The sequence below is a fragment of the Cotesia glomerata genome, linkage group LG10 (assembly GCF_020080835.1).
Source record: "Cotesia glomerata isolate CgM1 linkage group LG10, MPM_Cglom_v2.3, whole genome shotgun sequence".
NCBI classification, from domain to species: domain Eukaryota; kingdom Metazoa; phylum Arthropoda; class Insecta; order Hymenoptera; family Braconidae; genus Cotesia; species Cotesia glomerata.
The window spans coordinates 15,888,624-15,914,297 of NC_058167.1; the positions used below are offsets into that span (position 1 = coordinate 15,888,624).

At 29.3% G+C, this 25,674-nt stretch overlaps 5 protein-coding genes and 1 long non-coding RNA gene across 10 annotated transcripts; 2 read left to right on the forward strand and 4 right to left on the reverse strand.

The window, feature by feature from the left end:
* Nucleotides 1-858: 858 nt before the first annotated feature.
* On the reverse strand, nt 859-5,526 carry LOC123273178 (ras-related protein Rab-5B). Of its 4 annotated transcripts, none has more exons than XM_044740451.1 (6): nt 5,197-5,526; nt 2,842-3,010; nt 2,606-2,757; nt 2,272-2,488; nt 1,435-1,586; nt 859-1,261 (listed from the first exon to the last, which is right to left on the reverse strand). In XM_044740451.1, exons 2-5 carry the CDS (start codon nt 3,002-3,004, stop codon nt 1,474-1,476), a joined length of 645 nt encoding a protein of 214 aa, XP_044596386.1. In that variant the 5' UTR covers nt 3,005-3,010; nt 5,197-5,526; the 3' UTR covers nt 859-1,261; nt 1,435-1,473. The 4 variants fall into 4 exon arrangements, with proteins under 4 accessions (XP_044596386.1, XP_044596390.1, XP_044596388.1 ...); XM_044740455.1 differs by lacking the exon at nt 5,197-5,526 and adding an exon at nt 4,959-5,164; XM_044740453.1 differs by lacking the exon at nt 5,197-5,526 and adding an exon at nt 4,779-5,164.
* A 1,013-nt stretch (nt 5,527-6,539) lies between these two features.
* LOC123273177 (cyclin-Y-like protein 1) lies at nt 6,540-11,691 on the forward strand. 2 transcript variants are annotated; one of them, XM_044740450.1, is made up of 5 exons: nt 6,540-7,739; nt 8,803-9,023; nt 9,138-9,424; nt 9,512-9,818; nt 11,469-11,691. In XM_044740450.1, exons 1-4 carry the CDS (start codon nt 7,508-7,510, stop codon nt 9,798-9,800), a joined length of 1,029 nt encoding a protein of 342 aa, XP_044596385.1. In that variant the 5' UTR covers nt 6,540-7,507; the 3' UTR covers nt 9,801-9,818; nt 11,469-11,691. The 2 variants fall into 2 exon arrangements, with proteins under 2 accessions (XP_044596385.1, XP_044596384.1); XM_044740449.1 differs by lacking the exon at nt 11,469-11,691 and having other exon boundaries at nt 6,541-7,739; nt 9,512-9,916.
* Nucleotides 11,324-14,449, reverse strand: LOC123273176 (conserved oligomeric Golgi complex subunit 4). The gene is made up of 4 exons (XM_044740448.1): nt 14,260-14,449; nt 13,986-14,183; nt 12,219-13,922; nt 11,324-11,655 (listed from the first exon to the last, which is right to left on the reverse strand). Exons 1-4 carry the CDS (start codon nt 14,347-14,349, stop codon nt 11,398-11,400), a joined length of 2,250 nt encoding a protein of 749 aa, XP_044596383.1. The 5' UTR covers nt 14,350-14,449; the 3' UTR covers nt 11,324-11,397.
* Nucleotides 14,450-15,488: 1,039 nt separating this feature from the next.
* On the reverse strand, nt 15,489-20,034 carry LOC123273451 (zinc finger protein 286A). The gene is made up of 5 exons (XM_044740850.1): nt 19,475-20,034; nt 18,860-19,398; nt 17,618-18,133; nt 16,548-17,057; nt 15,489-16,238 (listed from the first exon to the last, which is right to left on the reverse strand). The coding sequence occupies exons 2-5, from the start codon at nt 19,016-19,018 to the stop codon at nt 15,489-15,491; spliced, it is 1,935 nt and encodes a 644-aa protein (XP_044596785.1). The 5' UTR covers nt 19,019-19,398; nt 19,475-20,034.
* A 1,256-nt stretch (nt 20,035-21,290) lies between these two features.
* LOC123272881 lies at nt 21,291-22,220 on the forward strand. Its single transcript, XR_006511193.1, has 3 exons — nt 21,291-21,658; nt 21,716-21,823; nt 21,952-22,220. It is a non-coding gene; the product is annotated as an uncharacterized LOC123272881 (long non-coding RNA).
* A 1,188-nt stretch (nt 22,221-23,408) lies between these two features.
* LOC123272861 (protein crossbronx homolog) lies at nt 23,409-25,568 on the reverse strand. Its single transcript, XM_044739877.1, has 7 exons — nt 25,298-25,568; nt 25,015-25,196; nt 24,874-24,938; nt 24,230-24,330; nt 23,968-24,155; nt 23,736-23,904; nt 23,409-23,657 (listed from the first exon to the last, which is right to left on the reverse strand). The coding sequence occupies exons 1-7, from the start codon at nt 25,328-25,330 to the stop codon at nt 23,556-23,558; spliced, it is 840 nt and encodes a 279-aa protein (XP_044595812.1). The 5' UTR covers nt 25,331-25,568; the 3' UTR covers nt 23,409-23,555.
* Between the last annotated feature and the right edge of the window lie 106 nt (nt 25,569-25,674).

Here is a 25,674-nt window from a genome sequence, read left to right on the forward strand (position 1 = left end):
TACCGCTTGGAACTGTATTTTATCAAGCTCTAATAAAAATTTATCACGACAGATAATTAAAGAAAAAATATTAATAAAAATAAACAACTTTATGTTAGTTAATAATAAAATAAAATAGTCATAATAATAATTATAATTATAAAATGTAATAAGATAAAAATGAAGCAGATTTAAAGCTCCTAAATTGTTTTTTTTTCCTTGTATAATTATTTATAATTTACCAAGATTTATCAATAAAATTAATATACAATATGCTTTAAAGTTATAGTTATTACACGATACAATCTGACGAAGAAAATATATATGATAATAATAATAATAGCAGCAGGAATGGCCCCTACTATCTTAAAAGTTTTATTTTTTTTTGCGTGCCAAAAAGTTCATATTTGTTTTTTGTTGATTTTTTTTTTTTTTTTTTTTTTTTTTAATTTATATAACTATTTACCATACACATAAAACTGTAGTATTTAAATCATATATCCTCATTATCATCATCAATTATTAATCCTTATTAAATAAATCATATTACACATATGATTTATAATAATAATAATAATAATAATAATATATATATAATGTATTTATATATTTATTTATATATATATATTTATATATTTATAACGAACACCGCCCATTATTACTAAAATAACAAACGGGACTCACCGCCTTTTCTTATTTTTTTCTCTCGCTCTCTTTCTCTCCTCCAACAGACCCGATACTCAAAATAGGTATTATTATCGGATGCATTGTGACATATTGATTATTATTACTTTCACAGATACCCTCGGTCGAGTTTTACCGCATACTCACACACTCATTAATTAATTTTTATTTTTTTTTTTTTTAATTATTATTAGTATTATTAATTCTGTTATTTTGTTTTTTGCACTTAAAAAGTCTCAAGTATTCAAAGGATCGGTCATAAATCGTCGTGGTAACTGTCGGCGTCGTCCTGATCTTCAATGTTCTCTCATCCATGTTATTAGTAATTGCAGCAACCATAATTGAATAAAAATTTTTTTATGATTATCATTACTATTATTCTTATTATTATTATTTTTATTATTAATATTAATAATCAATATTATTATAATTATTATTATTGTTGATGGTAGTTAGCATTAGCTACCATTATTTCTGCTTAAACACACTCCATGTGGTTCATAAATCTTAGATGATCACTTTTTATTATTACAAATTCAATTGGTACCCCTTGACACATTGTACTTGCCACTTTGACAAGTACACAGTACATAAACATCTAAAAGATAAAAAAATAATTTAAATAATATTAATATTTCAAATGATAATGTAAATTATCGTCATCACAAAAAATAATAATTATAATAACAACAATTATTAAGATACGTTTGAAATAATAAATAAAAATAATAATCGGAAAATAAGTGTAAAAATAACTTTTATTATCATTACCGATAAATGAAGACGCGCGACACCTACGGATTTGACCAATCACTTGCAGCAGTTGCTCGTCGTAGCTTTTTGCCCTTCGGATTCAACTAATCGACGACCTTGGCCACTTGTACCAGCACTTCCTGTTTGTTCATTCTTTGGGAGTTTTTTAGCTAAAAAATTAGGAAAATTAATGACAATAAAATTAGCTAAAATTTAAAAATTTTTAGAATTTTTTTTCATTGAAAAAATCATTAGAAAAAAATTTTTTTTTTAATTTCATTTGTAAAAAATTTGAAAAACTGTAAGTGAAATTAAAAAAAATTTTTTTAGTTTTAATTTAATATTAATTAAACAAAATAAAAAATGTCGGCTAACTTTATAATTATTGAAAATGACATTTCAAAACTTTTAAAAATTTTTTATTGAAAAAATTTCAATTAAACAATTTAAAAAAAAAATTTCACATCTAAAAAACTTGAAAAACTATAAGTGCAATTTTTTAGAAATATCTTTTTAGTTGTATTTTACTTAATAAAAAAAATCAAAAATTTTTAGACGTCTGCTACCTTCAGTGATATAAAAAAAAAAATAGCAATAAAAAATTACTACAATAATAATTCAAGAAATAACTGCATTTCTTTATATATTTTAAAAATAATTAATTTAAACTCAAAAAATATATGAATTCATAAAATTTAATTTGCAGTAGTTACGAAACAAGGATTTATTCAATGACACGCGCGCATACCGTGGTACTTATCCGTCTATCGTGTAACGAGATAGCAGCTAATGTTCCGAATCCAGATGTTTAATATTTAAAATGTTAAAATATTTCTAATGATAATAAATATTTACCAATAGCTAGGAATATATCGTTGACATTCATGGCGGTTTTAGCGGATGTTTCCATGAACAGTAAACCGTTTTCATCCGCATAAGCTTGAGCTTCTTCAAAGTCAACCATACGTTTATTCGCTAGGTCAGCTTTGTTACCCGCCAAAGCTATCACTATACTCGGACTTGCTTGCCGCTGGAGTTCCTTAACCCAGGTTGTGGCTCGTACGAATGTGTCCTACGATAAGACAATTAGTATGATCAATTACTTGGTTGTCACCTTGACATCAATAATCACATTTATAATGTTAATTATTATTATTTTAAAATATCGTTAAGTAATAAATATACAAACTTGATTTTGTATGTCATAAACAACAATGGCAGCTTGAGCGCCGCGATAATACATTGGAGCAAGGCTGTGATAACGTTCTTGGCCCGCCGTATCCCAAATTTCAAATTTAACAGTCGTGTCATCAAGACATACTGTCTGTGTTAAAAATGCAGCTACACAAATCATTAAAATAAAATTAATTAATACAGTAAATAAAATGACAATAGATTGTTTTATAAATTTATTTTAAGACGTACCTCCTATCGTACTTTCTTGGTATTCATGAAACTGTCCTTTGACAAACCTGAGTACCAAACTTGATTTTCCAACAGCAGATTCACCAAGCAACACCAATTTAAATTGACAAATTTTGCCTTGAGTACCGTTTGGCCTCTGGGCTACCGTTCCCCGGTTAGCCATGACAATCTAAACAAATGAAAAAATATATTTATTATCTATGAATATAAATAAATAAATAATTATTAATTAAATAAACACAAGTATGCAGTAGATTAATTAATACACAATAAAATAAAATCAATCGCATATTGTCAGCCTTGTTACACATTAAATATAATCATGTTATTATTATTATTATTATTATTATTTTTTAAACTATCAAACAATTCTCATTTTATCTAAGTCTAAAAAAAAACTTATCAACGATTAATTATACTAAAAAAAGAATTTTTTATTTTAAAAAATAACACTCTCATCACACAGCCGTGTAATTATTACTCCTTGTATGTAAAATATAATTTACTGACAAAGCACACGATCGTTATACATCCATGTACATAGTATAACATGGAGCCACGAGAAACGTAACAACAAAGCCAGTGTATGCCGCGTGACCAAATTCATTGGAAAATTTTAACATTGCCACGAGTAACGGATTATAATTATGAAAAAAAATATTAAATAAAATCAACTCACACCAGATGATAACTAGCAATAATAATAGTTACAATAATGACAATTAAGATAATAGTTTAACAGAGAAGAGAGACCAAAAAGCAGAGTACTGAGTATACACTCTCAAGGTATTTCACACAGTTAGTAAAGAATAAAAAAGGAAGATGTATGTATACGTCTTTATGACATTTCATTTACTCGCCCGTGCCCCCTTCGCCTTCACTTGCCGTCACTTAGTCCCTCTCTACCAGCTTGAACCGTTGACGACGCCGACGTCGCCGTCGTTATCCGATCGCCGCGCCGCCGCCCCTTCTTCAGGGCGTCCTGTGAAACGCTAGCTCCCTCATACTCATGACCCGATCTAACGCAACATTACACTCGTAGTAATACTGGATGTATATACAAATACATAAATATTAATAATAATAATAATAATAATATAAGTAGACACACATACACGAGTTGTATTAAAGCAACAAATTTACTCAAGTTAAAAATGACACTGAAGTTAGCAGACGTCTAAAAATTTTTTATTTTTTTTTTTTTATTAATTATAGTTTTTCAAGTTTTTTACATGTGAAATTTTTTTTTAATTGTTTAGTTGAAATTTTTTCAATAAAAAATTTCTAAAAATTTTTAAATGTCAGCTAACTTTATTTTCATAAGTTAAAAACATTGCTTGTACTTAAAACAAGTAACTAAATGTCTTGGAAGATGAGACAGAGCCCAGATGGAACCAACTGTTTATTTTCACTGTGAAAAGTGAATTGTTTTGCAGCAATGACATTTTTCAATGATTATGCTCAACAATAGCAATAAATTGGAGCGACAATGAAAAAGACCAAGACAAAGCGAGTCACCTCGTCGTGGCATGAGAGAGAAAAAAAAGTGACATCAGAAATATGGAGATGGGAGAAAAACCAAGTGTCGTGTGACTCACGAGCTAGCGTGACTGACACTTGTATTGCCAATACAATCCAATGCGTATATATATTTTAAAAATGTATTTATTTATTTATTTTTTAAACTCTCTCGACGACTATTTAATTGCTGCGCCACTTTCTTCTTACCGGCTCACCAATAAGCATTTAAATTAATAAACCACCACCAACAAACAGACCTAGAATAAAATTATTGATGAATGAGTGAATTAAAATGATAGTAATTATTAATGTAAATAAATGCGGAAGCGAGCGGAACAAACTGAGATTATCACAATACAATACTAGTTACTTGTTACTTGTTACTTGTTACAGCAATCACAGTGATTTAAATTTACCAATAATGTTACGCAGGATGTGAAGAAATTCAGCAAATTGTCAGGATTTATAAAAATAGCAGTAAATAATAAATTGGTGGTGTAAAACAGACACACAAAGACACATCCACACGAATACAATGAGTATCAATATGAATCGGTGGTGTTTGTCAGCGCACTGCTCTCTGCACTGCTCCTTACACTATAGAATAGATATATCTCCCTGGTTGTTTCAATCAGCGCACCCTCCACACACCATCATCCGTATGTGCAATACAGAATACACTGGCTCACTGATATGCACGTTGGTCTGGTGGTGGTACCTGGCTGCCTTGTTCCCATCCCTGCTAATGTAACATGGCCGACAACACTACACTACTCTGTATGTACCATTCCCTCTGCCTCTATCTCTCTTCTCTCTTTAGTATTAAACACTCACCAGTCACCAGTAGTCTCTCTCCTACTGACAGATTTCCCTTGTTTTTCTTTCTCACTCACTCCACCGTTCCAGGCTAGATCCGTTTCGTTATGAGACGTTATTAGGTCCTTTTTAATCAACAAACCAGACTCAAATAATTATATGTTATTCACCGCTTTATCTTAACAAGTTACCGATTTCACCTGGTTATCACTTTTATCTTTTTGGACTTTTAATACTTTATTCCGAGTTGTTTATTATTATTATTTTTTTTTTTTTCAAGGTTCAAGTGGTACCAGCACGTCCCATGGACAACGAAAAGAATCGTCACGATCACGATTCGTAACCAATGCCACAACGCAACTTGATGTGACTATCACGGAAGTACGTTTTCATGTCTTCCTGTGGCGCTAAATTTTAAATTCTTTTTTCTCTATAATCTGAAAATTTTTAATATTATTATTATTGCAATGGATATTTATCATTAAATAAATATGACATTAAAGTTAACAGTCACTTGATTATTTTTTAGCTATCTTTAACAAATAAATTTGTTCCAAAAAATTGCATTTTTAATTTTTTTTAATTTCTACACGTCAATTTTGTTTCTTATTTTTTTTTTTGCCATAATTCATTTGTTAAAAAAATTCTCAAAATAATCAAAAATCTGCTAAATTAATTTTCATTCAATAAATAGAAAAATTGTTTTAGGTAAGTAATTTTTTATAAATATTAATATTTAGCTTTAGCTGTCACTTAACAATTTTTTAATTTTCTTAAACAAACAAATGGGTTCAGAAAAATTATTTTCAAAAAATTGCATTTTTAATTTATTAAAATTTCTAAATTTCCATTTTTTTTTTTTTATAAATTTTTTTTGCCATAATTTATTTGTTAAAAAAATGATTAAAATTATAAAATATCTGCTATATTAATTTTGATTTTTTATAATTCTAAAATCAGACATCTGACCATTTTTGCTTTTATTTAAAAATATTAAAAATAAATCACATAATTTTTAAAAATGTCTAAATGTGTTTATTTTTTTTTACAATAATTTATTTGTTAAAAATTTTTTTAAAATTATCAGACGTTTGTTAATTCTACCGTCATATTTTTTAAACTAAAATTTATTGACAGATATTTTATATTTTGATAATACTAACATAGTGGAAAAAATCATAATCAATAATTAAATTTAAATAAAACAATTTATAAAAAATGAAAATATAAAATGACTATTTTTCAATTTTCAGAATTAAATAAAATGACATCTAGTGTTGATATAAAAAAGTACCCAAGTCGACGGGGGTCTCTTCTCTCTTCTTTATGGATGACAAGAGCGAGTGAGAGAACATATATGCCCACACCTCGCGGTCATACATTTACACACTGAAACTAAACCACGATTTGGCATACTCCAACGCCTTGATAGTGTGTCAATCTCTCATCTCCTTTTTTCTCTCCTCCTCTATCCTTTCATATATTATATATTTAGATATTATATACATATATTTTTTTTTAATATCTTTATACATGAAGACTATTTCTACAAGTGTAAATAGTAATGAGTAAAAATATTATTATAAATAAAAATGAACTGTGAAGACGTGGTACTGAATACTGAAAATAATGGCGGACATAAAAACGTTTGGGATGTCTTGTAGTGCGGCTAATTCCCGTAAAATACTTTCTATTGATAGTTAAATGACATCCAAGTTGTTGGTGTGCATGTGATATATATTAGTTTAATTACAGTCCGGTGATTTAATTAAAAGTAGCACAAAGCTTTAACGAAAAAGGCGCAAACAGACAGGATTGATCTCATCTGGAGCTTCTGCTTACATTAACAAGATTAATTAATAATACCTTTATATATTTATAATATATAAATTATAAAAAAGAAATACCTCTTTAGGATACAAACAGAGTATATAGTTCAGATATATATTTTTTACCTATTGTATTATTTTTTTCTTTTTACACAGTGATGTACTTGTCACTCAGGATAATGACAGAAGCAGAATGAAGAGAAGGCTGATACTCACGATGGCTCTGTGCATTTATTATCAGGATAACAGAGATAATATCTCGATCAGCTGATCGAGTGTGTTTAATGCGGGTCACCGACATGTGAGAACAATCTAGGAACTCGGTATTCCGCTTCCATCGGCGGTAACAAGCTGTCGATTTTAACTCTACACTAATAAAATACAACGTCAAGTAGATATAATCGGGCGTGGATGTGTTTTTATAGAAATAGTTTTATATTGAGAAATTATTTGTCGGTAGACACCTTCTAGACGTTTAAGGTGCCCGATTTACATCAGCAATGGGCAATAAAAATAGCTGCTGTGGATACTCTAGTCCTCAAGGAGGTAGAAAGAATCCTATTGGCGAAAATACTACTCGAGGTCTTGAAGAACATCTTCCTGAAGGCGAGTTCAGTGTCACTAATTTACAGCACATAAGCGAACGAGAGCCTGAAGACTGGGATTCAGATCCTTCACTGCATCCTTGCGCTGGGACGATATTTATGGAGCGATCGAAACAATCCATCGAAAGTATGTATCGAAGGACATTATTATTAATTAAAGTTATTCACATTTTTATCCATGGTTCATAATAATTCAATCGGTTCTTGTTTTCAGGAGATTTGATGTTGTGTTTTAGAGACTAATTTAGACGGTGTGAAAAGTGTTTTATATTTTTTATAATTTATTAATTTAACAATTGACAATTTTATCTTTATTTAACTATTGTGAGATGATACTAGAAACAGAGGAAATTATAAGTCGTATGAATGCCGAGATTATTATACATAAATTTAACAGTTGATGTTTGTAATGGTAATCGGTCAGAAAATCCAAGGCAATAATGTCCATGGTAATAATATCCAATTTCAAATAAATCCAACATAAAAATGTCCAAAGACAAATGTATCCAACGTTAATTAATCCCAATAATTTAATTCATATTTGTAAATCAATATGTACAAAATGGTAACCGGTTAGAAAATCTAAGACAATAATATCCAATTGCAAATAAATCCTAAATAAAAATGTCCAAATGATGATCGTTTGTAATTGAGTACCTGAGCTGCGAAAGTCGCGAAACGTTCTATGAAAATTAAATAAACATCAAATATTAAATATCCTTAAAACAAGAACCGATTGAATTATTATTATTATTATTATTAATCTTAAAATCTTGCTCACGTTCAGAAAAATAATAAATAACTAAAATTGATCACAGAAATTCAGGATAAATAATTTTAAATTACGTGTTGATTTTAGTTTAACGTTTCGTCCTTTTATTAGGACTTATTCAGCAACTACAAATAAACAAAAATTATAACCTTTGTATACAAAAATATATGTAAAAAATTATAGTACAATAATAATAGTTCACAGTTTAAAATATATTATTGTTGAAACAATATTTTTATGTTTATTTTTAGTTGCTGAGGAAGTCCTAATAAAAGAACGAAACGTTAAACTAAAATTAACACGTAGTTTGAAATTATTTGTCTTGAATTCCTGTGATCAATTTTAGTTATTATTATTAATGATTATTTTCTGACTAATTAATTTACTGAATTAATAATTATAATTTTTTTTTATTCAGATGGTATGGTACGAAAAAAAAGTCAACATCAAATAGCTGATACGAGGCCTCTTAAAAAAAGCAGCAGCTGTAGTACTATTTATTTGGACGACAGTACAGTGTCTCAGCCAAATTTGAAAAATACTGTTAAATGTGTTGCACTGGCAATATATTATCACATTAAGAATCGAACTTCGCAACGGCAAATAGATATATTTGACGAAAAAGTCCATCCATTAACTGTAAGTTTATATAATTTTTTTTTATCATTTATTATTTATATTATTACATGATATGTATTTATTAAATATAATGTAATGGGTTTGTATGAGTAACAATATTGGTTTATTATACAGAGAGACGGAATTGCGGATGACTACGATAAGCACAATCCTGAGCATAAGCAAATATATAAGTTTGTTCGAACATTATTTAACGCTGCTCAATTGACTGCTGAATGTGCAATCATAACGCTCGTATACCTTGAACGTTTATTGACGTATGCAGAAATAGATATAACGCCTGCTAATTGGAAGCGTATTGTTCTTGGTGCTATTCTTTTGGCCTCAAAGGTGTGGGACGATCAGGCAGTATGGAATGTCGATTATTGTCAAATACTTAAAGATATTACCGTTGAAGATATGTATGTATTAATGCTAATTAACTGATAATACCTTTTTCTTCTTTCTGCGTTATTAAATGAAAAAAAAAAATTTATAATATTTCTTAGGAACGAACTTGAAAGACAGTTCCTCGAGATGCTTCAATTCAATATAAACGTCCCGTCAAGTGTTTATGCCAAGTACTACTTTGATCTCCGTACTCTAGCCGAAGCCAACGAATTAACATTCCCCAGTGAACCGTTGAGCAAAGAGAAAGCTCAAAAGCTTGAAGCAATGTCGAGGGTCTACGAAGACAAGGTTACTACCGAAGCACTGCGTAATGGTATTAAAAAATGGTCCAGCTTGGATAATGTCTGTATGGGCGGCCCCAGACGTAGTATAGCCATTCTTTCGTAAGATGCCAAACGCTTAAAAGTACGTGTGAAAATACACAAGACTTTTTTTTATTTTCTTTTTTTATAAGCATGAATCATGTATTTCTGACGATGGGACTTCGGAAAAAAAAATTATTATGAATAGATTGAACGTAGAATATTGACATTCCATCGTTTAAATAGGAAAAAAAAAAAAAAAAAAATTAAACAATCGAGTTCTATATTGATAGAGTGGATAAACAAAATAGACTCTAAAAATATGAGTGATGAAAGTGATTTGTTACCAGGTTTTATTACTATACTCTTATTGAAAGACACATAGGTGTGATTTTATAACTGCGATATTGGTGATTTAATTGATAATTATCGTCCAAATAAAAGAGAATAATAATAAAGTTCACGTCAATTGATTGAGATATTACTGTAGCATTTAATTTTTTTTGCGTATTTTATAATTATATCTTATAATTGAACAGATCAATTGACGTGGGGGTCTGGATTTTAGTAGGAACGTTGCTGACAAATTGAAAGCGATAGATAAAGATAGACCCATTCGTCTGAAGGCTTAGATTTAATACTGTGTGTACGCGTGAGTATGTTATGTCTGTTATATTTGTATTTGTATGAGTATGTGAAAGATCAGTTTTGTAACTTTTTTTATTTCAAACCGTTATAAGACGTTATCTTTTTTAAAATTATTATAATTAGTTATGATTCATCATAAAATGATGATTTATTTCATTCAGTCAATTAACCAGTGATGAATTTTTTTAGTACGAAAGTTATTCGTTTAGAAATAATTATGACTAATGAGAATTAGATCAAAAGCAAGATATATTGTAATTTTTAAAATTTATTAATTTTTATCTTTTGTCTATTGACTACTGCAAAACTTGATAAAAGTTTAAATGAAACTTTGTGCAATTCTGACGAAACCATTTTTTTGTAATTTAGAAATTTAATGCTGATTAAAAAAGTTTGTTGCTTATTTTAATCATTTTATACGCCAACAGCTTACTGAGCTAATGAAAATATTTCTTGTACGATTTCTAGGAGAATTTTTGAAAGTAATTTTTGCCAATTTATATAAATATATGTATAAATATAAAAGTATATATGTTGCTCCATCCTCGGACGAACGGGACTATATTAAAAGCCCCACTCTCTATATTTTTATAAAACACAGTTTCTCCTTACGAGCGAATCATATAGTGAATGCACTCTTACTCTGAATTATTATTTTATTTTTAAAATATCTGCGTGTGTATATGAAAACTAATAGACGTCCAAACTAATTGAGATTAGGAATAAAATTTTAAACAAATAAATAAAGCAATACAGTTCCAAAGCATCACGCATCTTTTGCATTTGCCTCAATAATATCTTGATGAATTAGCAATCTAAAAAATCATAAACTTTATTGAATATAATAATCGACTATCTGCCGATAATAAAATGATGTATGCGTAATATTAATTACGTATAATTGATAACTGCGCCAATGTTGATACAAGGGTTTTTATGTTAGATAAAACGACACTGAAAAAATGTCAATAAAAATATTTGTACTTATGTCTATAGAATAATGTTATATATTACAAGTATAATTATAATTAAAATTATAATTTAAGCCTTTTAATATCATCAGGACGTAAATCTGTTCTCAATGCCGCTATTTTTCTAACTTCAGCAGGTGTTAAACGCCACGCAATGGCATCACTACCACAATAATCAGCCAATTCTTCAACTTTTTCGATACTTAATATTGTAGCTATTTGCGTAAGCCTAGCAAATTTATCTCTCACTGACCACGAAGTTGCAGCGGCTAAATAACTCGCCAATGATCTTATTTCTTTATCCAGAATAAGTCCTCCAGCCTGTACAAAATCAAAATAAATTTTTTTATCGCTCAATTATTACTACAATAATTTAAATAAAAACATATCGGCTGCCCAATATCAAAACACAGTAACTAACATTTAGAAATTTTTCTTATTAAAAAAAAGTTTGCCTGCCAAATTGATGAAAAATTTAATTTATGAATAGAAAATACTTGAATATTAATATTTTTAAGAAAAAATACTTCAAATTAAGATCTAAAAGTTATAAAAAATTAGGTATAAAAATTTTGTAGTTACTGTGTTTTAAAATTGGGCAGCCGATATATATATTATGTATAAAACTATCGCTCAATTATTGCTAAAATAATTTAAATCAAAACATATCGGCTGCCCAATTTCAAAACACAGTAACTAACATTTAGAAATTTTTAAAAATTTTTCTTATTAAAAAAAAGTTTGCCTGCCAAATTGATGAAAAATTTAATTTATAAATAGAAAATACTTGAATATTAATATTTTTAAGAAAAAATACCTGAAATTAAGGTCTAAAAAATTGTTTTAAAATGGGGCAGCCGATATATATTACGTATAAAACTTACCCTATTAAATGTCGACTTTAAAACAACTTTTTCCAATCGTATAGTAACTTCAGACGTAAGAATTCCAATCAGCGCATCATAATTCGCAGTAGTTAAACTGCTTTTGAAAGCCTCTAACAATCCTTCAAGATTCATCACCAGAGTCTGAACAAAGGGTTCATCTGTTTCATATCTAAGTAGCTCATCTTCATTAACCTGATGGTTAACCGAGAGAAACGAGTCTACCCAAGGCGTAATTCTTGGTTTGACAGCACTCGATCTCAATTGTTCCATTCCGTAATCAATTACCGCCCGCAAGGTAGTGGTAACACCTTTCATACCCGCTAAGCAGCTGTCTATTTTATCCCGATCTTTTTGTTGCAACGAAGGAAAAGCAGCGTCGATGTCTGCAGTGAGGCTCTTACTCAGTGTCTCCACGTACTCAATACTGACATCTGCGTTATTCAAATAAGCCAGAAACATGAGTCTTGCATACTCAGTGTCTGACGTCTGGAGGCGACCTTGTTGTATGCTACTTTGCAGCGCGCTGTAAGCCTGAGCCAAGTCTAGATACCCAGCAGGATATCCTTGTCGCAGCCGGGACTTTAATCTGTTAGCAAACTCGCCTTCCAGGATTCCACATGCCATATTCACGACAGCACAAACTCCATCGACACTCCAGCTAGAAATGGCGCGTCTCACGCATTTTTTGACAATATAAAACACATCATCAATCATACTCGACGTCTGCTGGTCCTGGTCCAGCGTGTCCATTCCCAAAGCCTTATTAACACTTTCCTCCAGGAAGTATCTTTCAAGCGCAAGGTAAGCGCCCAGTACTTCTTGCATCGCATGAGACAGTTCAGAGTTTTTTATCATTAATTCAAATTGATTAACCTGCTGCTTACACAGTTCTTCATCTGAGCTAGCCACAGTTAAATCATTGACCACTCTTCTTCTCAAGAATCTTATATACAACTCAGCTCTTGTGTGCATTAATGTTAGTTCTTGCAATAACAAATCCAGAGTCTTGGGATCTGTTTTTTCGGTCATCTGCTTGCGCATGTACTCGTTAATTGACTGGACTTTCTTAGAAATTCCGCGGTTCTTCATAAACTCAGCAAAGATCTTTTTAATTTGCCTGTCACACTCCTTCTGTAAAATAATCACAGTCTTCAGTAGCTTCCCCGGGCCGTAATAAGTCTCAATTATCGGCTGGTGGATTTCAATTATCCGAGCAATCCCTTCGAATAACAACGTCATCGTGTCAGCATACACCACAGAAGCTCTGTCATCATTTGCTTTGACTTCCAAAGCAGAGCGTAAATTTTTTTGCGCTGTTTCTTGCAGTTTGGAGCATAAATACAAGCAAAATTTACCCAACCCTTCATCGTGCATTCCTAACAGAGGAAATATTTTAAAGAAACGCTCCACTGATGCAAGATCTTCAGACATTACTGCGTCGTCAAACTTCCTGGTGACGACAGTTCGTAGCTGCGAAGCTGCTTGTTGCAAAGTTGCCAGAGAGCCTGCAATAGTGACTCGGTCTTCTGATACATCATCAGCAGTTCTTTCCAAGATTTTTTGATCCATTGATAGGTACCTGCGGACGTGAGCTGCTCCTTGTTCGTAATCTTCATTTCTTAAAGCTGTTGCTACGCCTTCTGAGCAAAGTTGGAGGTCTAAAATGTCGTGGACTCGGCTTTGACACTCGCACACTCGACTCTGAAGATAAATTATGGATAATTTGATGGCAAAAATTATTTTTTTAAATTAATAAATTCTTACCCTTGCTAAATCCAATTTTCTGACTTTGGCACTGACTGTTTCAGCTAATCTATTAGTTTTTTCTATAGTGTCACGAAAGTCTTCGCCTTCTGAGCGAATCAAAGCGACGTTTGGCAATATTTTATTGATACTTTGGAGTTTAGCTTCAACGTAACAATATTTTTGCAGCATTTGCTCCAATTCTTTGTTGATGCGAAGCTAATTTAATAAAAATTTTTTATCAAAATACATCACATGTTGATGTTGTAAAAAATTATTTTTATTTTTTACATACCTCAGCTTCGTCGAGCTTTCTGCATATTTCTGGTAAATTTTCTTCAGTTATTGGAATTTCAACACCACCAATTATTTCTTTGTCGATCATGATTAATAATTATTATTAAAATATACAAATAACATTTAATCAACATAGATCAGCGGTACATCCTACTTGTCAACGTCATTTTTATTTTTTTAAGAGGTTATGAGACGTTGTATTTTAGTCGACTGTTAGTAAAATAGGAGTCTCATGACATTTAAGTTAGCTGTCACTTTACAATTTTTTTTAATTTTATTTAACAAATTATATTTAAGTTCCAAAAAATTAATTTAAAAAATTGCATTTTTTATTTTTTCAAATTTCTACATGTCAATTTTTTTTTGCAATAATTTATTTTTTATAAAATTCTTAAAATTATTAAATATATGCTAAATTAATTTTCTTATATACTGATAAAATGAAAATTAGAATTGCCACACAAACAAGTTGGTACCAAAAATAAATATTTATCAATAAACAATAAAATACTTACCAAAAAAATTGCTTCATAATTTGTATATTTAACAGCTATTTCACTCTCTCAGTAATATATTTTGCTATTATAAAACATAAGACGTCAGTTAAAGATGTCATTTAAGTCATTAAATATTATTTAATGCAATATAAATATTTAATTTCTTCAACAGCTTCGATTATTCAAATATTCAAGTATGTCTTTCAATAGTTTTACTCATTGGACCCCCGCAGTTCCGTTTAAAAAACCAGATAATATTATTTCTTCAGAATATGCCTCCTTGAAAGTTTTCACGCCATCATATGAAAAGTAATTGGCTTTAAAAATTTTATTCGCACTAACTAATTTAAATTAATTAACTTTATTTATTTAAAGAGAATCATATATACCCATGGAAGAGTTGATAGCTTTTGAATACCAGCGGATTTGGTTGTCTGAAAGAGACGAATGGGCTCGTAAGACATTTCCACCTAAAAATCATCGATTTTCACAAAGAAGAGACAGTAAGAATATTCAAAAAGTTGGTAAATATACTTCTAAATTTATTTATTTTTTTTTCGCATTTATTAATCTGATTTTTAATTTTTTTGGTGTAGAATAAAAATGGTACCATTAAGAATGATGGTAAAAGCAGTGGTAAAACTAACGAGAGTACAGTAAAAAATGATAAAACAAAAAAAGTTAAGAAATAAGAAATGTATTTGATGTAATAAAATTTATTAAATATTTTTCACATAATATCACGGATTGAATGAGGAGGTGTTAAGACATAATTTGAAAAATCATCATAATTTTTAATCTTTTCATCAAGAGAAGAACTATTACTTTTTTTTTTAGCTCCAGTATTATTATTATTTGCATTATTTACACACTTTTTGTAATGAGTCCTCATATTACTGCTTTGTGAAAATGTTAATTTACAATTAGGACAAGCATAGGGCTTAATTCCAGTATGATAATTCAAATGTGTCTTCAAATGATGTTTTTTAGTGAAGGCCTTAGAGCAAATGTCGCATTGATAAGGCTTCAAACCAGAGTGAAGCCGTGTGTGAAGAGTCATATTGGACTTATCAGCAAACGCTTTATTACAAATGTGACATTGATAAGGACGCTCTCCAGAATGTGTCCTCATGTGTTGCTTCAGGAGCATTTTTCGTGAGAAATCCTTTCCACATTGCTCGCAATGGTGAGGTTTAACGCCTGTATGAATACGAACGTGCATATTGTACGCGACACGTTGATTAAAGCTCTTCCCGCAATCGTCGCAAGCGTACTCTTTTTTATTGCGATGGATCTTCATATGTGAGCCCAAGTATCCACGATCATTGAATGATTTACCGCATTCAGGACAAGTTGCTGCAAATTCTCCGGTACCTTCGTGCACGCTGCGGTGGTACTTGTAGTTCCGAAGTTGCGAAAACTCTTTACCACAATCGACGCAGCGAAAAGGTTTTTCTTTGAAATGGCTTTTACGGTGATCCTGTAACCATAACTAAATTATACCTCAACAACATCAAATCTTATTATTCTTTATCGAAAGATTTAAATTAAATTGTTGTAATGTTGTTCGGGGAATTTATTTACTGAAATTTATTTTTACGATTTAAAAGAAATCTACTTTAGTATATTTAATTTTAAAAATTCAATTGTGAAAAAATAAAAAAATAAAATTTTTTACAAAAAAAAAAATAATTGAAGAAAAAAAAAATAATTAAAAAAAAAAAATTGAAGAAAAAAAATTGATGCGTTTAACGTAAAATTAATGTAAAAAGAGTGCAACATGTCTAACCTTGAGGTTTTTTTCACATGTAAAAATTTTTTCACAATTTTTACATTTAAAATTTTCCGAAACAAGTTTAGGAATAAATTCGGTTGCATCTGAAGTGTCATTACGATTATTTTTACCATCATGACTTATAACGGTACCCAATTTAACTTCATCTACTTCGCCAAGACTAACTTGCCCCTTTAAGCAATTCAGCGGTTCTTTATCAAGTTTATTATTATCATAATTTAATTGACTGTTATTATTTTCTGCTACCGGCTGCAATCTTGAAGATAAATTTATTGTTTCATCTTGAGAGATTCTATCATCGCAATTGACACGAGATTGATCATCGTCTTTTGTGATAGCAGTCTCTAATATTTTTAAATTATTGTTATAAGTTTCTTCCGTACTGACACGAGTAACAAATAATTTTTCAACGCCTACAGTGGTTGTACTGGTGTTCAAAGAACTTGTTGGCTCGTGGTGAATGCAAGAAGACTCAGATGAATAAAAACTCGCCGGAATGTTATCCTGAAACATTATTTGTCATATATATTATATTTCTTACCGTTTTAGAGAGACTTTAGTCTTTTGTATTAATTTTTTATCTTTGAGATTTTTCTAGACTAATTTACCCCTGAGAATAGCATCACGATTCAATTCATTTTATTGAAGCCTACCCAAGATTTCATGTCAATTTTCTCTGCGTTATTACTATAACGGTATATTATAAAAGTTTTCACTATAGGAGTAATTATTAGCTATATATGAATCGTGCTTGTCGGATTGCTGTTTCCGTTTGATCAAGTACCATATAAATTCGAATCAAAACATTATTCGAAGCATTAGTTTTAAGACTTAAAACCTTTAAGATTAATTATTTATAGTTTTATTTAAGATGAATAGTAAACGCACGATTCCTGAAAAACCTTCATGTTTTAACGAGTTAATGGCTGTAATAAATACACAGTTAAATTTTACGCCGTTCTCGCTTAATAAAATTCACTTTTACGATTTTAGATTTTAAAAAATTATAACTAAATTAATTTTAATTAATAAATTTTTTTTATGTTAATTAAATTTATACTTACAGAAGGATTTGAAGATTTATTCTTGAGGATTGGTTGAAATTTTGGCTGAACTAATTGCGACCACGGAGAAGCAATAACTCGATTTGCTACATAAGATTTTAATTTATTAAATGAATTATTATCCTTATTGCAATTAACATTATTATTATCTGAAATTTCTTGATGCGATGACATAAGTAATCGACGTAAACAATGTGTTTTGTTTATAATTTTTAAATTCAAACCAACTTCTTGACAATCTTCTGGCAGATCTACATGAGCGTAAGATTTATAGCTCGAATTATTTTTTGCATCAGATACAGTTTGAGCTTTTAGAGCATGTGGTAACGGAGGTATTCTAATTTTAAGAGCATCTGCAGTACTTGAGAAAGCTTCTAATCTCGCTTGAGGCACCGCGACACTTCCAGTGTAGAGAAATCCTAAGATTGAAGCTAGATCATTGCCCTCGACCTCTGCTAATATCATTGTAATTGGTTCACATTGACCTGCTATTTTTCCGTGTGCCGAAAGAACTTCCTAAACATAGTAAAAGAATACATTTTTTTTTCAACGGTTTCATTACGCTTACGCAAAAAAAATTCAGTCAACCTTAAAATTAAAAATCGAAAAAAAAAAACTAATAAAATTTTTTCGTTACAGTACAATCATTTGATTCATTCATTGAATTTTGGTATATTAAATTCACAGTAAATTTTTTTCTAAATTTACCGTACACAAAAAAAAATACTTTTGTGAAAGAATATTTATACATAAAAAAAATTGAATAAATATTTATTCAAATTAATTTAAATAAGTTTCGTTTAATTAAAAAATAAAAAAAAATTTTAAAAAGCATCTATATGCAATAAGAAACTATACATTTTTTTTCTTATATCATACTTCTCGTCTCTATGTTTACTTTAAATTAATTAGTCATTAAATAAAAATTGACTATTTTAAATTATCTTAATTTTACTATAAATAATAATAATTATTAATCATGAGTCATGAGCAATTTATTTACAAGTGATGCGTAGAGAAGAGACATATTTCTTTTTAATCAAGCACAGAGTAGAATAATGAACACCTGGAGCATTAAACAGTCAGCAAAAGTTTAGCTTTCAATTATTAAGTACGGAAGCTAAGACATATTACACAGTATAATTATTACTTAACTGTTTCCATCCATCTAATACCAACGAGATTACCCAACAAGTGACATTTAAAGTAAGTAACGAGCCTTTTAACAGTAAAAAAACTTACACGAAGATACGGACTAGCAGCAGATAGCACTAATCGATGGGCTAAAAACTTTTTTCCTCCCGAACAGCACAATGAAACATCAGCGAATGTCGGTGATACCAAAGCATCCTTCAATAAATCTTTGACAGCGCTTGCTACATTGATATGAACCGTCTCCATCAAACCACTATTCCAAGTCACGAAAATTACAACAAATCTAAATATCACTTCACGCCTATTAATATTATTTAGTGTGTTAATTATTGACTGAGAACAAAAGCCAGACGGATTAGATAAAAAAAGTGTAAGAGTCAAGGTAAGTCTTAGCGGTAATCTGTCAGGGTGACGACTGCCACCTGCGAAAGATCTGAGCTAGTGCAGACTCTCCCTCTACCATTCACCAGTTTGTTTCGGCTTTTATCTCAAGTTTCTTCCGCACAAAATCTTTATGTATATTCTTCAGCGCCTTCATTATCTCTTCTTACATACACATACAATAGTCTTCAAAGGCATACAAACCTGCAAAGTGCCCAGTAAGTAATAGACGGGATTGACCAACACTAACAGGAAGAAACAAACCAGTGGCAATTACTTTATCTAAAAAGCAAACTCTACAACAACTATCACTATACTTACCAGTGTCAATTCGATATGCAGGAAGATGCAACCACAATGTTTACAAACGGCTCGTGCGATGAGTATAAGTATACATCAGATTTGCTTGTTTAATCGGTTCCTCGGATACTACATAGACGTTGGCAAATATTCATGAGTATTTACTCGACATAAACCTGTATGCTTGCGTGCATAATCACAACGTTTGAATTGTCTAAAGTTGAATCTGTCATTTTCCTTAACTTCAACATCAGCAAGCTCACATTTAACTCAACTATTATACGTACGACGTATACATAAACATAAATATATAAACCATATGTCCACATGTCATGAGTTTGTGTATTATATATGGCTAATACTCTTGAAGAAACAATATCTTAAAGTATGTGTACAGTTAACATTTGGTTTTGCTCCTTTGCTCCATTAGCGTATTCAAAGCACAATGTACTTAGGTAAATATTATTCAGACCTCGTGTAGCGTTTTTTTTTTTTAAATACAAACAACCTTCACAACTACAACAGCTATCCCTTTACTTTTATCGCTTCCCAGTTGAGTTGATTCATTATGATACTGAAGTTAGCCGTCAGCTGTCAATTTTAAAAATTTTTTTAATAAATCAATTATAATAAAAAATGCTTCTAAAAATTGTCACTTATAATTTTTATTAATTTTCACATGTGGAATTTTTTAATTAAATTTTTTCTTATAATAATTTAATTGATGACATTAAAGTTAGCTGTTACTTGACAAATTTTTAATTTTATTTAACAATTAAATTAACTCTAAAAATAATAATAAAGTTAAAACCGACGTTTTTAATTTTTTCATTTTTTTTTTAATTATTAAATTAGAATTAAAAAATATTTTTTAAAAATTGAACTTTCAGTTTTTCGAGTTTTTTACAAATGAAAATTTTTTTTAATTATTTTGTGATAGTTTTTTTAATAAAAAAAAATTATAAAAATTTTTAGATGTCGACTAACTTAATTTTCATACTCTAAAAAATTATTTTAAAATAATTGAATTTTTAATTTTTTTTAATTTCTACATGTCAATTTTTTTCTTATTTTTTTTTGCCTTAATTTATTTGTTAACAAAAGTTCTAAAAATTATTAAATATCCACTAAATTAATTTTCATATTTAATTGCTATAAAATTCTAAAAAAATTTCTAATGTCTGTCAATAACTTCAGTGTCATGATTCATTACTTCTTCATTGGGCTGTAGTAAGAAAAGCAACAACGTCAAAGTATTTAATAATGAAGAAATATTTATCAATTAATATTTACTCAACATGTGCGTTTCATAGTTGCAATTATCGTCAGATAAATTGAACATAATGTTGGGATAAAATCTCATATCGCAATCACCGTTTAATGAAATTTATTTACACACTGTGTTGGAGAGTATCAAGAGAAGATATTAAACTTATAGCTCAATAAATATATTAGGTATACTTTTTATACCTTACATTTTACTCCATTTTATTGTCGGTATCTTTTATTATTTTTAATAGAGCTTCTTTTTTTGTGCTTCCATCATTAGATGGAAGAAATAGTCCTTTTATCACTTGCCTTCTTAACAAAATTTAAGTACCTGCTATGCGAAATAAAATTTTTTTCTCAATTATAAATTACAATAAATTTAATCTGCACGGAGATAATTAACTGGGATGTCTGAGTTGTACACAAAAAATGTTTCTATACTTACATTTGGTTCCCTTAAATTATGTAGACTTTATATTCATTATCATTATATGTTTATGTGTTCACCGCTCAGAGCTTAATTGAAATAACAATTAAAAAGATCGTACGGTAGATTAATTAAAATGACTTCAGGGAGTTGACGTCTGACCTCTGTAGTCGTATAATTTATAGTGAAAGCTATATCATGTTTATATATTACACTTCTATGCTATCCAAGCCTTAACGTAAGTAGTGTAGAGTAAAGTTTAGTTATAACTGCTCAGTACAGGTAAAAAGTGATTTCTTTAAGTTAATTTTTAGGTGGTACACAACACAAGAAAGTTTACAGTTGTGAGTGAGATGAAAATGATAGATTGTCGTTGATAAACCAATCATCAACGCCATCGATCTCGCTAAGATTTGTTGCAGCATCAAAGGCTTCAGGTGGTATATGTACAACATGTTATTGATGCAACTAACACGCAACTCTTCAATTATTCTTGTTAACAAACTCAGGTATTTATGTAGATCAAATGTAACTAGCACATGATTAAAATGATTGTTAATTATTAGTCAGAGTCAGGGTTGGAACTAAAGCTAGAGTCAAAGATTATCAGATTGATTGTACGCAAGCAGATCAATAATTATCTCGCATTTCTTCGGCATCATAAATCTTAACTGGTAAGAATAAATTTATCTCTGTGAATGAAGCGCAAAAAATTTAAAGAAAAATTTGTCACCGTAAGAGAAAAAAGTAAAAAGATTAACATTGGGATACGCGATAAGATCTGTTTCTTCTTCTTCCTTAGACGTACATTTGACCTCCGGGTTGATTGCCCGGTTCTGGTGAGTACAGAGCACGCCTTACCCTCATTCGAGGAGATGAAAGTCTTTGCTACTACCATGTGGACCTTATTATATGATATGGAGAAAAATACATTTCGGACGCTTTTATTTTTTCTAAGCGAATCGCTACACTGCCGTAAGCTACTATCTCTCCGATGGATTTTAACGCCGAGAAGATTAAATGCAATCCCACGATTATACACGAGATATAAGTATACGTTTTATTTTGATTTTAACGGTAATTTTTATCTTATTGTTTTTAAAATTTTTATTTTATATATAAATTCAATTTTTTTATTTTTAGTTAATAATATTTAAACTTGTAATTAAATTTTATAACATCTAAAAAAAGTAGCTAATATTAGCTTAATAGATACTAGCAACCTTGCAGTCACTATGTGACTGCCGTGAATTATAAATAATTAAAATTTTGCTTTATCAAATAATGACTTTCGTTAAATTGTACTGTACTTTCTTAAATATTGAAATTTTTAAAGATATAAGCTCATCCTGATGTTACACTCATCAAGAGCTTTCATTTGAGTACCCACATGCATTTTTTATATATTTTTGATTTATACATATATATAATATATATAAATATATGAAATATATGAAAAATTGATGTGGGTACTCAAATGAAAGGTCTTGATGAGTGTAACATCGGGATGAGCTTATATCTTTAAAAATGTCAATAGTTCACAAGATACAAGGTCGTTTCTTAATTATATTAAATTGCACTGTACTTTTTTAACTATTGACGTTTTTAAAAGATATAAGCTCATCCCGATGTTACACTCATCAATAGCTTTCATTTGAGTACCCACATGCACTTTGATATATTTTTCATATATAGGTATATATAATATATATAAATATATGAAAAATTGATGTGGCTACTCAAATGAAAGGTCTCGATGAGTGTAACATCGGGATGAGCTTATATCTTTAAAAATGTCAATAGTTCACGAGATACAAGGTAATTTCTTAATTATGTATCTAGAGATAAAGAATTTTCGAATGCAGCCTAAATACTTATCATAATAAATTGACTATCGGTGAGAATGATACGAAACTTTGAAAAGGGATAAATTCAAGTCAAGACCTTTGCAATGACACTAAATTTCACTAAAAAAAAAACCAATTTTATCATATGACTATCCTGGTTCCATAATAATTGATCCCCGGAATTTAATACTACGACATCTGATACCGCGACAACTGATCCCACTCACCCATCATCATCATCTATCCTAGACACAAAATTTTTCTTATTCTCTTAATAGTATAGATTTATCAGTAAACTAAGCTTATTATTTTATTTATTTAAAAAGAAATAAAATATTTTGCTCTAAAAATTAAGATTCTAACTTATTTTAAATTAAGTCTACGCTCAATAAATAAATAATGGTTATATAGATATATTAAAACTTTAATTTATTTGTAAATTTATATAAAAATAAGTATAGTTTAAAAGGCAAGCGTCGTGCAACGTATAATGATTTCTTTTAACGATATTTTCAAATAAATAAAATTCTATTTGCTAATTGTCACATTCAGGTGATTGCTATCTAAGATCTTCTTCTGATTTAGATAGAGGTTTCAGAGAGCCTGGTTGTACCCAAGAATAACCTCTAGGTGATTTTTCAGGATCCAGCGGTTGTTGTTGCTAATGAAAATAAACATCACTATAAATTATAATAAAGGAATAACTAAAAAGTTTTTACAAAATATATAAATGTATTACCCTTGATTCATATAATTTTTGTCTTATCGGCTCGTGAATTTCCGGATCCCATGGGCTAAATTTAAGATAGTGCGCATCATCCGTTTCCGGAGAGTCATAAACATGATCCAAGCTATCTTTTACACATTGTTTAACTTTTTTACGAAATTCTTCTATATTATTTTCAAATCTACAATTTATAAAGTTTATTAAGAAAAAAAAATCAACTATTTAAAAAAAAAAAAAGACTTACAAGTTATAAGCTTCTTCATTTATTGCTTTCAACTTAGGATCGATTTTATTGAATACTTTGGTAATAAATTGCACTAGGTGAAATACTCGGTTACTTTTTTTCCAATCAGAAAAACCAGTGCTTGTGCTAAATTCTCCAGTTTCTTCGTGAATTAATGGATGGAAGACTTTTGTTTTAAATGTAATTTTCTGTAATATTTAAAATTTCAGTCAAGCTATAATGAGTATTATAAATTAAAATTATTTATTTGATAAAAACTTACTGGACAGTCACCATCGGGAAAAATATCAGGTAACGTGATTATAAATCTAAAGACACCTCCTTGGTACATACCCTGTCGTACAAATAATACTCCAAACCACACTAATGGCAAATAAAAATAAGATAATTATAAATTACATGCAATGAGTCATGTGTCAATTAAACAATGATACTAAAATTAGCTGAAGTTTAAAAATTTTTGTTTTTTTCAACAATTTAATTGCAAGTAAAAAGATACTTAAAAAAAATTGCACGCATAATTTTTCAAATCTTCTACATGTGAAATTTCTTCTTTTAATTTTTTTTGTAATAATTTTTTCATTAAAAAAAAATCTTGGATGTAGGTTAATTTAATTTCCGTCAATTAAAATAAATATTTGATATTTTATAAAGTTTAAGTATAATACTAAAGTTAGCCGACGTTTTTAATTTTTTGATTTTTTTTTTCATTAATTAAATAAGAACAAAAAAATATTTATTAAAAATTGCACTTGCAGCTTTTCAAGTTTTTTACAATTAAAGTTTTTTTTTTAAATTTTTTCAATAAAAAAAAATTATAAAAATTTTCAGATGTCTAACTTAATTTTTATAGGTGACATAAATCATATATTAATTTTACTAAATTAAAAATGATTCCTAACTTACAAAAGGGATTTTGAGCAGAAGGTATTACATATACTCCTTTCAAATCTTGTGTTTGCATCAGTTTGCTAAAAATCAAAACCAACAATGTAATAAATACCGTTACTCCAAAGTACCGATCAATGAAATATAAATAGACATTACTACTCTGAAAGTATGCTATATTCTCGTAGATAGACAGCATAATCCATATTGTTCTGTGCAACATTTGGACGGTCAATCATTTTAATAGACGTATTGAGTTGAGAATCACCACAGGAAGTTCCTGGTAATATTTTTCTAAATGATCCTGTTCGTTTAAATCCATCATCTCCTTCATTATCCGACTAAAATAAATAAATAAATAATAAAATTAAAAACCAAACTACCTCAGATCTGAAAGTACAAGCGATCGGTTATAAAATAAACAATAAAATTTATTAAATACCTTAGAACTCGATCCTGACGGTTTGGAAGTCATTATGTCACAGAGCTTTAGCTCTTGTTTAATTATTTATTCATTTTATTTTATATTCTTAAATAAATAAAAAATTTATCAGTGTGTTTGTTTTTAGCAAGTATCTTAACTCATTTTTAGATTTTTTCTCAGTAATATAAAACAATCTTTTAATTTCATCTGAAACTCACTGGCTTCCACATGAAGCAATACAGCAATCAACAGCAATAATAGAGGAAGCAAAGTAAACGAAAATGTTGGTGAGTAAGAGAGAAGTAGAATTAAAAACGAGTCATCGAGTGAGAAAATGATTGGAGAATGGATACAACAGTCGCGCACTCTTAAGGAATTTGTACAAACTTTAATGA